We start from the raw sequence: 12,728 nt of genomic DNA, 5'->3' as shown, positions 1-12,728 counted from the left end.
GACTTCATGGTGCAGGGGGGATGCCCCCAGCTCCCAACACTGTTCAAAGGTCAAATGTATAGTCAAGAAAGCTACAGCAGACACACAGAAACTGAGGGAAAGGGAAGGCCAGCTGACTGGTTCAATGACTATACTAGAGTAGCTGAGACTATGGGACCTACTGCCCACGCAGGGGGCTGTCCTCAAAGAGGAGTTCTCAGCGGTGATCTGGAAACATCACGGGTGTGTGAATCACTGGGGCACGACTGAAACAGATTATAGGCTGCCACCTCCAGGGCTTCTGATACTGGAGGATATGGGACAGAAGGAAAGACTTTGCATTTCCACCAAGTTTCCACAATATCCAAGAGCTGCTGGTCCAAGGATCTCATCTTAAAAACCACAGCTCTACAGCAACAGAAGGGAAGATAGAAAAGCGTGAAAAATGCCATACACTTGATTGTACATTTGAAAAAACTGACGGTAAAGGCTACATCCCATAAGACACAGCAAAATAAAATCCTCCCCAAAGTGTTAAAGGGCTCAATCTAAAAAGGGAAGGTCCCATGTTCCCTGCCCCAAGGAAGGTGGAGCTGAGCGGGGAGGGGAAGCTGGAGAAGACTTGGAGGCGGCACATGGAGCCGAGACACGTGAAGACCCACTTGTTTCTTGGCTTTGGGCTTGCACCAGGGATTCGGGGGACATGAAGAGACGCACAGAGTCAAGACACAGAGACACTGGAGGAGAGGTGGGTGAGAGACCCGGTGGAGGCTGTCACTGGCAGCTGTTACCTTGACTTGTACTTTGATTTTGCTTCTTTCCTCTCAGAATTACCTGGGCCCTTCTGCCCTTTCCAGTAGTTCCCTCCCTACCAGAAGGTGCCTTGAACTTGGGGCAAGATTTTGGGCCTCCGTGGCCCTGCCAGGGCCCAACTCTGGCTGAGCAATTAACCACAAGGGGATGGTAACTGGGTGATTTGTTGGGAAACTATTATCCTTTCTTCTCTCCTCTTCTCACCATACACACTAATCCTATTAAAGTTCTTTCACACTAAAAGAATGCTTTGTCTTTATGTGGTGGGTGGCAGAACCCATTTAGAGCATGCAGGCTCGGGGTGGGGGGTCCTCCCTCCGGGTGCCCCTCAATCTGCTTGCTAACAGTAGGGGGAGAAAATAAAACCAAAGAAAAAACTACAAATTTGTCTGCATAAATCTTAAATGTCCATAAGACAAAAAAATTAAATGAAAAATGAAGAGAAAATACTTAATATAAATGGCCAATGAACTGATGGAAAAAAGTGACCCCACTTAAAAATACCCAGGTTTTAGATAGCTTTATACATGCTCAGATTGTAGGCATGTAAAAAACTGAAAGTTGGGGGCCTCCCTGGTGGCACATGGGGTTAAGACGCAACCTATAAAGCTCTCTGAAGCCTCTGCAGCACAAGTTCCATCCCTAGCTGGCCAGGGAGCAAGCCACAAGGCGCAGCAGACCTCTCCTGACTCACCTGCTGCTCCCCTCAGCAGTGCACTTCGGTCAATCTGCCTGTTCTGTTCCCCACTCTGTCTCTGGTGAATCCTCTCACCTCCCCTCACACACCTCTGGCCTGTACCCTAGCTCTTGCATGCATAAATAAAAATAAAATCTTTAAAAAATAAAAAACTCAAAGCTGGAAGCTACCGCAAAGCAGCCATCAATAATGAGAGGACACACCTAGGACTCCCCGAACTCCACAAGAAACACTGTTTCCACACAAGTTGAAAACAATGTTATGTAACTAGCAAGATCCAATCTAGGTAATGGGAGAACAGAAATTAAAAACAAGATTTCCTATGCTTGTAGGCACATTCTATAGAGGTGTGGCAGAAAGCCACCCAACTGAGAACAGAGCCATCCTTACTCTACACTTACTGCTTTGAGCTTTGGTTTTAAACAATCTATTACTTTTGGGGGAATAAAACATTTTTTTAAAAAGAAAAGCTTGAAGCATAAATATATAGTCTTTTAAAAAAAAGAAACTAAGTTTAAATAATGGACATGTGAAGCGTACATTATCACACTCACGTTGTCGTAGAAGGCCAAGATGAAGAAAGACTTATTTACCAAAATAAATGAAAAACTGCAGCCATCCATGTTTGCATCTTTAACATTACAGAAGTGAAGCTCTAACTCCCACTAACTCAGCACCAAGCATTTAATCTAATAATGACATTTAATATTGTAAGCTTTAAGTATATTACCAAATACTATCACTACTTTAGAAAGCTGAAAATGAATTAATCTCACTTACTGGACATTTAGATAAGCAGACAACAGATTCAACAGATTTAATGAATTCCACAGTCAAGAGTCATACTGTCTTGACATACACACTAGGAAAACCACTATATGAACATCATCAGGTTCATAAACCAGTCCACCTTTCAGTATAAAAATATTTCAAATGTGGCAACTTTCCTGACATTATAGTCTTGGATCTCCTTTTCTGTCCCTTCATTTCCCCCTTCAGAAGCTTTGGAAATAGCCAGCTGCATGTAGGACAGGTGGCAGAACTAAGAAGCTAGAGCGGCAAGAGGCAGAGGCTTGAGTGAGCCAGGGGAAATGGAAGCCAGCAGTCCTTAAGGAGAGAGCAGCTAAAGCAGACTGGGTGAGAAGGTGTGCAGGACTGTATTCTCAAAGAGGCTTCCTTGCTCAGTGAGGAATACAGAATAAAGAGCACACGCACCATCAAGAACAGGAAAACAGCAACAACAGAACAGCAGGCTCAGAGGTGGTAGAGTGCTGGCAGCAGCACTCTACCAACCTGCCTTGGGGCTAAGGGATTTGTAGTCTTGGTCTAAATCCATAGAAATGGGGGGAAGGGGGGAGTTGAAAAACAAAACAAAGTGCATGCAATAGTAAAAGGCAGCTGAGTAGTATAAATAGAAAAGAATAAAAAGATCAGCATAAATCTCCCTCGCAAAACTATAAACCGGGAACTAGTCCTCCCCAGCTCAGTCACTGAGTGTCTCAGTCATTAGCTAACAGTAAATCATTTATTCTGTCTATGCCTATGTTTAAATGAGGGGTTACTTTAGAACATATTAATAGCAAAGTCCTTTCTAGCTCTGAAGTTTCCTGAATTTAATGGAGTCAATAATCGACAACATTTGACACAGTCTAGAGTTATACTTTAAGGTATGTTATCCACAACAGGGAGAGTACAATATACCAGGATATAAATAAGAGAATACAGAATCAGTCTAGTACTCTGTTAGAGTCCACACTTCATCGTCTTTCATTAAATCCAGTAAGGAACAAATACCCACAGTCTCCTCCTTTAAATCTATCCACAGTGTTAATATACACACATACTCATGGCCTAAAATCTAAACACCAGGCATCACTTTAAATACCAGAGATACCACTTTAAATACCACTTTAAATGTACCAGAGATGGTACATTTCAGTGGTTAGTAAATTTTGCTGAGCCTCTCCTCGGTTTTTCCCACAGAACATATTCTAATATCATTACTATTTTTTTTTTCAAAACTGAGTTTCTTACTTGCTATGTTTCACACTGCAAATCAAAAAGTAGAGTCCAAAAATGCCAGAAATCTGAACATAAATTAAGGGGATCAGATTCTCAGAGAGTTCAACAGGAAAAACCAATCCAAGTCAAACGTCAGCCTTGTCACCTAGACTGCCACCTAGTGGCAAGTGTTATATATCATTTAATCCCTTCAAGTCATACTCACCTCGCAAGTGACATTTTAGCTGATACCACTCACTCTGATTTTCCCACCTCTTCGCCTATGTTTACTTCATCACCCATGGTTCAATCCTTCAGCTGCCCCCCCCACTTCCTTTCTACAATCTCCACCCCATCTAACCCTTTTATCCACTTTATCCTCTACTCCAGAAAGGGAAAGGAGGCTATTTGTTGAGTACTAACTATTCCCAGAACTGAGCTGGACACTTTATACCCTTTATCTCACTTAATCCTCACATTAATCCACGAAGTGATACATTCTCCCATTTGTTAGATAAGGGAAAGACTTACATTAAGTGACATGCTCATAATCACAGAGCTATAGAGACAGTGCAGATTCCAAAGATGCTTTGTCTTTCCTGTCTTTCTATTCCCAGGCCTACCACCAAGATCAGACCTTGATTACATTTCTTTTATGGCCCCCATCAATCCCAATCTATTTTATACATAATATATCCAGCTGCACATCTTCAAACATGTTCAGCTTCCCCCCTCACCCCGCACTGATAATCAAATCCTTAGTTTTAGCACAAGATTCTCCAAGGAGTCCCCCAACCCAACTACTTTTCCAGTTTTATTTCCTACCCTTCCCTATAAACTCATCTCTTCTATGAATTCTCCTCCAATTAGGAAATAATCATTGACATCTGTGTTTCCATCAACATTATACACCTGTTACAGCACAATCTTCTTTGTTAACTATCCTACACTTTCCCCTAATTCATGAGTATCAAAGACCTTTTTCAGTCATCTCTATAAGGCCAGTACACAGTAATATACTGTACCCCTTGAGAGCACAACAACTGTTTCTGTAACAAATATATCATAATTAAAGCAATTATAAAGGAGATCCATTAAAGGATGGTCTGGGACCTTCATATTTCTGTTGTCTCCAATTGGTGCATGGAACAGGAGCTTTGCATAGAATTATATAATTTTTACGTGAAAAATTTTCTCAATCCCAAACCAAAAGTTAAATTACTTGAAACAATATCCTGGAAACTATGGTGACAATAAAAAGTTTAGTGGTTGCCAGGAATTAGGGAGGAGGGCGGGATGCATAAGCAAGCAGTGCATAGAGGATTTTTGTCCAAACCCACAGGACATACAACATCCAGACTGAATTCTAATGTAAACTATGGGCTTGGGAAGATAACACTGTGTTAACATACATTCATCTATTACAGCAAATACATCACTGCTGGGAGATGTCATCCATGGAGGCTATGGGGGGGCGGGACAGAAGGGCAGAGAATATGGGGGAGTGGGAGCAGAGAACACAAGGGAAATCTGTACCTTCCACTCAATTTTGCTGTGAACCTAAAACTGTTCTAAAAAATAAAGTCTATTTTAAAAGCATGCTGACAAATAAAGGAAGACCTTAGTGAGTCTGCAGTTTCCCAAAAAGAAATATCTTCGTTCCAGTTATGCAAAACAGCCCAAGCCTAATATGTCCTACAACAAAATTATTTAAATTAATCAAATCTTATTAGTTCTATACTTTATTAGGCAAATAATACTGCAGTTTTATAACAAGTTAGCACAATACTAAAATTATAACAATGTTTCATGAAGTTATAAAATTCTTCCTGGTTATATAAACTTTCCATGAGAAACAATTTTATTCATTTATAATTCTATCATCTAATTAACAATAAAAAAATAGCTCCAAGGCCCAAGTTAAAACTATTGAAAAGCTGCGGGAGATTTAAAAAGGTCAACGTGATTTTTTAGTATATTCATCTCACAACCAACAGGTGCTGCACTTTCACTGCAAGGTTTTTGCAACTGAGGCTGCCTAACATGCAATGGATTCTATTTGTTTTGTAAGCTTAAAATAGTGTAAATATCCCCAAGGCTGCTATGAACATGCCCAATCTAACAGACAAGCTGTCACGTTTATCACTACATTGTTTCAAAACAACAAACTGATACAAATATTTGTAGAGATACATAATCACTACCACTTGAGCCAAGCCAGAGTGACTCCAATGCCTTTTTCCCAGAAGTTGTGTTCGGGCAAATATATAACCCTTTCACACCATTAGGTTATCATTTAATTCCCTGAAGCAAAAGTACAGCTAATGAGACATAAGCTACACTATGAGATAGTGCCAGGCCTAACGGGCATCCGGAACTGTGGGCAGGGTGTCTGAGAGATGGGAGCATTTCGGCATTCAGCATTTACTCAGCTGTTCAAGCAGAGAAAAGAGTAGCAAGAAATAGACCCCCAAAAGTTGGGGGTTACTCAATGATAACATCTGTGGTCTAGCAGTAATTTACCAAATATGTCTGCTCAAAATGCCAAGGCACATATTTCAAGGGCTGCGGTCCTCTGCACTAAATACACTGCTGCCTTCCTAAAACATGACCCACAAACCACAGGATGCAATAAAAAAAAGTCCATCTTGAACCATGCCTATGAAAGGCTACCAGGATAAACCAATTGTTATAATTAAAATATTTGTATAAATGCTTTACTATTTACAAATCACTTACACATGCCTTATTTGACTTTTATGACACCATGTATTTTATCTTATATGATAGTCACAATATGCCTGGCAGATAAATACAATAAAACCAATCATTCCCTATTTTATATTGGTAATATCTGAAACTTGGAAAAATTATTGTATGTAATTTGTCCACAAGATCTCAACCTCCCACATATCATTTGATTCTATGTGATGGATTCCCCCCAAAAAAGCAAACAACAGTATCCTAAGGTTTCGTGTATACCATTATGCAGCTAAGTACATAAAAATAAACCTAAAAAAAATGGAAGTTTTGTGAAATATTTCACAAACAAAATATGACACTTCACCTTTTCAGTTTTACACAAGTAAAGCATTTTATAATAATCCAAAAGAAACTTCTGCCTAAAAATCTTATTATAGGGCCTCTCTGGTGGCGCAAGGGGTTAAGTAGCAGCACTATGAAGCTATTGCAACCACTGCAGCACTAGTTCCATCCCACCCACACCCACACGGCACAGCAGACTTCTGTCTCACCCGCTGCTCCCCTCAGCAATGTGTTTCAGTCAATCTACCTATTCTGTTCCCCACTCTGCCTCTGGTAAATCCTCTCACCACCACCACCACCACCACCACCACCACCACCCCCCCCACTCCCAGCACCTCTGGCCTGGCCAGTTCTTGCATGCATAAATAAATAAATCTTTAAAAAAAAAAAAAAAAAAAAAAGGATCTTGGGCCTCCCTGGTGGTGCAAGGGGTTAAGTCGCAGCACTATGAAGGTATCTGCAGCCACTGAAGCATGAGTTTGATCCCTGGCCAGAGAGTTTGACCCACATGGCATAGCAGACCTCTCCAGTATTGCCCACTGCTCCCCTCAGCAGTGTATTTCAGTCAATCCGCCTGTTCTGCTCCCCACTCTGTCTCTGGTGAATCTTCTCACCCCCTGCAACCTCTGGTCTGTACCCCAGTTCTTGTATGCATAAATAAATAAATATTTTTAAAAATTAAAAATAAAAAAGATCTTATTATAATGTTGTCTAGGCTATCAGACAGCTATTCCTTGGGAATTTCAGCAATTAAATGACCTAAAGAAATCTCTAGGCCTCCCCGGTGGCGCAGCGGTTGAGCGCTGGGTTGCGAAGCTGCCCTCAGCCTCTGCAGCGCCAGTTCGATCCCCGGCTGGCTCCCCGGCCACCGGAGGAGGGTCCCACATGGCGCGCAGACCTCTCCTGCCGCCCACTGCTCCCCTCAGCAGTGTACTTCAGTCCTTCTGCCTGCTCTGCTCCCTGCTCTGGCTCTGGTGAATTCTCTCACCCTCCCGCGCTTCTGACTGTACCCAGTGCATGTGTAAACAGAACAAACAAACAAACAAACAAATAAATAAATAAACATGCCTCTATTAAAAAAAAAAAGAAATCTCTATATTATAAAATACTTAAATATGTGTAATCTATATTTAATACTATCTATATGAGCCTTGTTACATCAAGACTTCAAAGTACTGAGTCCTTTGTTTAAAAAACCTTTCTACTGATGCCCAAAGAAAAGCTTTTTCCCTTTGAAAGTGTAAAAATGATTAAGAAAATGGTATCTGCCACTAAGAGCCTTCAAGTGTGACAATTAAAATCCAGTATGATGCTTCCAAGAGAATTATACCCCGTCCTTTAAGAGCACACGGGAGAAGCACCAAACTCAGCCTGGTGGATCCTGTTGGAATACCCTCAGACCTAAATCTTGAATAATAACCCCTAACACTAGACTTTCCATGCACAGGGAGGCATTAAACCACTGGGCTGATGCAGGAAACTCCAAGTTCTTAAATATGGCTGCAGCATAAGGAAAGAGAGAAAGACGCACAGTTCAGCTGGAGAAAAGATAATTGAAATAGTAATGGAGGCCCCTACTTGCCATGCTAGCTAACATTTTTTGAGCACTTGCTATGTTCCAGGCATCCTACTACGTATTTTCTTGCTTTCCATCCTTATAACAACCCACTGAGTAATTATCATGCAATTGACAGAACAGGCAAGAAGAGGTTATATCATTTGTCAATACTGCCGAGGTTTCAAGCGGCAGAGGCAGAACTGGAACCCAGTTCAAATTAAATCCTAAATGTGAGTTCCCACTCTCCACTCTGCTGCCTGTCTTAATGAAGACTGCTAGGGGGAGCCATTGAAAGGTTTTTAAACTAAGGAGTGAAGCGATCAGATTTGCTCTTTTAAAAGACACTATAGAAGTTGGGGGGGGGGGAGCATTCCAGAAGCAAAAAGAAAGCTGCAAATGCTTTTAATCCAGGTGAGAAAAGATGAGCACTCGAACCTTGGCAGTGAGGATGAAGGAAACAGATTTTGCAGAAGGGAAAATGGGCAGTTCTAGTGATTAGATGAAAGGGGTTACTATGAGAGAGGAATCCAGAAATCTGTCCTGGGAACTAGCTGGGAAATGATATCATCAACCAGGAATAGAAAAGCAACAAGTTGTTTGTTCAATAAATAACTATTAGGGTGTCCCCCAAATGCAAGACTTTCCTAGGCCAAGGGTCAAGTCTGAATTATGGTCCAGGTTGCTAGAAAATATTCCAGACAGCAAATGACAAAGCATTAAAAAACATAGGGCAGATTTAAAATGAGTCATTACTATTAACACACTTGGCCTAAAGTCTAGAAAAAAACATTTTGTGCTACCATTTAAAAAAATATATTACTACATGCAGAAAACAAATCAATAGAGGGAAAGCATCCCATAAGTTTACAATGTTACTGTATTTTAGTTTGACAGATCTTCAATCATTTACACAACACAAACATACAGTTTCACTTACCCCTCTCTCTCTAAGCTTATATGGGAAAATATAGATCTATTTTATTATCCAAACAATAGTACGTATTTGAGGGTTTTTTGGTCCCACTACCACCACTGTGACTTGCCAAGAACGTAGTTCATAACCTCCTACTTGACTTCCTATAAAATATGACCTACTTCACATCAGCTTATTTCAGCAACAATTCCTAGACTTTAACCACACCTTTCATCCAAGGATGCTCATTGTAAATCCTAAGGTACAGCAATCCTGTGCAGATGTGGCAAGTTATTACAATTCCCATTTTACTACATAGTTAGGAAACTGACCCAAGGGAAGCAGAGTAACTTGGAAATAATCACAAATGCAGATGCCAAAAATAACAACTTTTAGTCAATCCATGAGAAAATACTGCCCCTAGATGCAATAACATGAAATTCAGCATTAGGAAGAAACAAAATGCAAAATAATACTTAAGGCCAAGTCTAAGGATTTTAGAATTCATTTTTTTAAATGACAGAATACTAGAATTAAGATTTGTAAGACCTTTCAAACACACCATTTTTTCCCTAATGTCTTATCCATCCAGAGTGCCAAAGATTCCCTAATGGATTACAGCTAGCAAGAGTAACTACCCCCAAGTCATTTACAGTCTCAGCCACTTAAAAAAATAGATAGTATATGACAACAGATAACTTTTTAAAGAACCAAACTACTTAAAAAGCTGGTACCTAAAAGCATATTGCAAAAGATCTGAAATACTGCAAATGAGCCTCTTTAATTTTCCCCTGAAAATAAACTCTTCGTAGCTTCATCTGCTACATGCATGTACAATAAATTTTTAAAGTTTTAATAGTCAATACTCAGAATGAAAGTTTCCCAACCACAACTCATTCCATGTGTTTCTAAATATGCTGCTGTTTGATATAAGTTAGTAAAGGCACCGTTTTAGTTGGTCATGAAATAAAGGTCTTACATGACTTAGGTGAAAAACAAATCAAATTGCATGAGCCTGCTTTTGTGTTTATGTGATCATCCTTCACAAGTCAGAGCAAAATACCTTGTTATTATACCATATTTATACTTTGCCTAGTCAAAACCGAGAGCCCACTCAAAATTTTACCTTCAAAAGAATGATTAGGCACCGAGAACAAGTAACAGGCTGGCGAAATGATTATTGGGTAAAATCTACTCAAATTTTCACCGAAACTCCATAAATCAATCTGGAAACATGATTTTCATTATTAAAATTCAAAGTACAAATTCTAAGCACAGTGCTCAAAAAAAAGTGTTTTCCAATGCACTAACATTCATCATGCTAGATCTTGTATATATCCTGTGTAAGTAGCACTTTCTGGGGAACTTTACAAGTGAAATTACACTTCAAATGATTTTATGGGCAAACATATCTTCCAAAAGTAGTGCTCAACTAGTAGGAGAGGAAAATACTTCCTAAGCAATTTCTTGGGTCTAACAAAAAACCTCTAGTGCTCAGTACCAGAATATTCAGGACTCTTAAATAAACCACGTCACCCACCTCCCCCAACCCCCAGCTCTTATATTACCATAACAATAAGAACTCTGAATAACTTAACTCTCCTTTAACATTAGAAGTGCCTTTACCTTACCTAAGATTATTACTTAAATGTCTTTTAATTGCATTTGATTCAATGACCCCACAAAAGATTCTAGAAGCAGGACTCAACTAGAAATCGCACTCTTCAGCTTTTTCCTCATTTCAATTCCGATGAGGCATAGGGGCTGTCACAATTTACACAGTAAACTATCTAGTGATTTCTTAAAAGTAGAACATTTATATCAAATTCCCAAGCAAGATGTGTAACTTTTTTCCTTCCAAAGGCGTTACTGATAAAATAACTGAATTGTACACCTAGAGGTTCAGAAAAACACTGGAATCCTCCACCCGAACATTCACAAATGTTTAACATCTAAATTCACTCAACCGCTAATCACACACCAAAGGAATAGCCAGTGCGGCTAATCTGAAACTATTCTCACATGTCAACAGAAAAAAAATAGCGTGCGTCTCCTGCAACCGTCCTAGAATACCCTCAGGTAACCCAGATGCGGAGCTGCGACAGCTGCCCTTGGCCTAGGCCGTCAAAACTCCACGGGGGGAGGGAGGATTTGCTAGAACCGAGAGACCAGATCTTTTTCCAGGGCTACTGTTTCCAAGCAAAACAACCACAGGCCCAAAGAGACGGCGAAGAAAACTGGAGACTCGTAATCCCGAGAGGAAAGAGGGGGGCGGGGGGTGGGGGGGGTGGAGACGTGCACGTAATCCCGAGAGAAAGGGGTGCCGAGAGGAGAGGCGCTGAAGAGCAAACTAAGTACCCCCATCTTTCGGACCCACAAAAACAATAACAAACCTTAAGAGTCTGTCTGCACGTAAAAGCACCAGATGGAGTCCCCGGGCTGAGACAGCGCAGCCAACACACTCCGTGGGTAGTGGATAAATCAAGCGATGGTAGGAGAAGGGGGTGCCGAGCAAACACGCTCAAGGATGGGGAAGACAAAGCCTCCGCGGGTGCCCGAGGACCCACCAGAAAGGTGAGAGGGAAACCCACAATGAAAACGCTGGGAAAATGCAAAGAGCCGCACAGAAATCTGGTGCCCGGACGGCGGCAGGTCACTGACCCCCCAAGTAGCAAGGGGCACAACAAAGGCGCACGGGAGGAAGGACAGCGCCGGGGAGAAGATGGAGAAGGGATGCGGGGAGCGCCGGGGCGGACAAAGCGCCCGGGGCGGGGAGACAAAGGGCGGGGGTTGAGTCGCGGGGGGCAGCGGGAGAGACAAAGCGCCCGAGCTGGGGGCACCGGCCCGGCGAGCGCGCGACGCCGGCCGGGAGGAACAAAGCTGCGGGGCGGGGAGGCAGGGCCCGCGGGCGCGGGGCGGGGGGCGCGCGGCGGGCACGGCGCCCGGGGCCCCGCGCGCCCGCCCGCACCCGCCGGCCTCGCCGCCGCCGCCCGCCCTCACGCGCCGGAGCCCGAGCCCCGGCGGCGCCGACCGGGCAGCCCCGGCCCGCGCCGCCCCCGCGCCCGGCGCGCGCGCCGCCGCCCCCGCGGCCCCCGCCCGCCGCGCGCGCCGCGGCCCCGCGCCCGCCGCCCGCCGCGGGCAGCGAGACGCCCGCAACTTTCCCGGCTCCCGGCGCTCCGGGTCCCCCAGACTTACCCTGTCACAACAGGCGCCATCTTCCACAAACTCTCGCCAAAACTCCAACCCTCGCGAGATCCCCGCCGCCGGCCCGGCCGCGCCCCCGCCCCTTCCCTCGCTCCTCGCGGCTCGCGGCCACCCAGCCCCGCGCGCCGTCGCCCCGCGCGGCCGCCGCCGGGAGCCGGACGCCTCGCGCCGCCCGCGGAGTCGGCCCCGGCGCGCCGCCGGCCTGGACACCTACCCGGGCGCGGGAGCATGCGCAGGCGGCCGCCCCGCGGGCGAGCCCTCCGCGCGGTCCATGGGGAGCGCTCCGGGATCCGGGTTTTGGGGCGCGCCCTGAGGGACGTGCGCGGAGAGGAGGAAAACCGGAGGGGACCGCGGCGGGGACGGGGAATGGAGGGGTCAGGGGGCGGGGCCGCGGGGGAGGGGTCCTGAGAAAATGCGCCGCGTCTCGCGGGCCCGAGGAAACGCCTCCTCCGCGGGGTGCTTTCCGCGCGGCTTCCCGCGCTCCCGGCCCCGTTCATTCACCCGCGCGCCCCGGGCCG

The 12,728-nt window shown here is 44.1% G+C and overlaps 1 protein-coding gene across 4 annotated transcripts in view; it reads right to left on the bottom strand.

The window, feature by feature from the left end:
* The window catches only part of RBPJ (recombination signal binding protein for immunoglobulin kappa J region), a 79,610-nt gene extending 67,119 nt beyond the window's left edge, over window positions 1–12,491 (bottom strand). The window contains exon 1 of one of the 4 annotated variants that reach the window (XM_037530449.1): window positions 12,425–12,491. In XM_037530449.1, coding sequence (XP_037386346.1) covers window positions 12,425–12,483 — 59 coding nt within the window. In that variant the 5' untranslated portion in view covers window positions 12,484–12,491. Of the gene's footprint in view, window positions 1–11,399; window positions 11,514–12,201; window positions 12,283–12,424 lie in introns of those variants that run through there. The other 3 variants (XM_037530450.2, XM_037530452.2, XM_054688286.1) reach the window with 3 other exon arrangements.
* Between the last annotated feature and the right edge of the window lie 237 nt (window positions 12,492–12,728).

Source organism: Talpa occidentalis, unplaced genomic scaffold, assembly GCF_014898055.3.
Source record: "Talpa occidentalis isolate TD23 unplaced genomic scaffold, MPIMG_talOcc4v2.1 talOcc4.6, whole genome shotgun sequence".
Taxonomy (NCBI): domain Eukaryota; kingdom Metazoa; phylum Chordata; class Mammalia; order Eulipotyphla; family Talpidae; genus Talpa; species Talpa occidentalis.
Note: the sequence above shows the minus strand (reverse complement) of the source record. Positions and strands in the feature narration are given on the sequence as shown.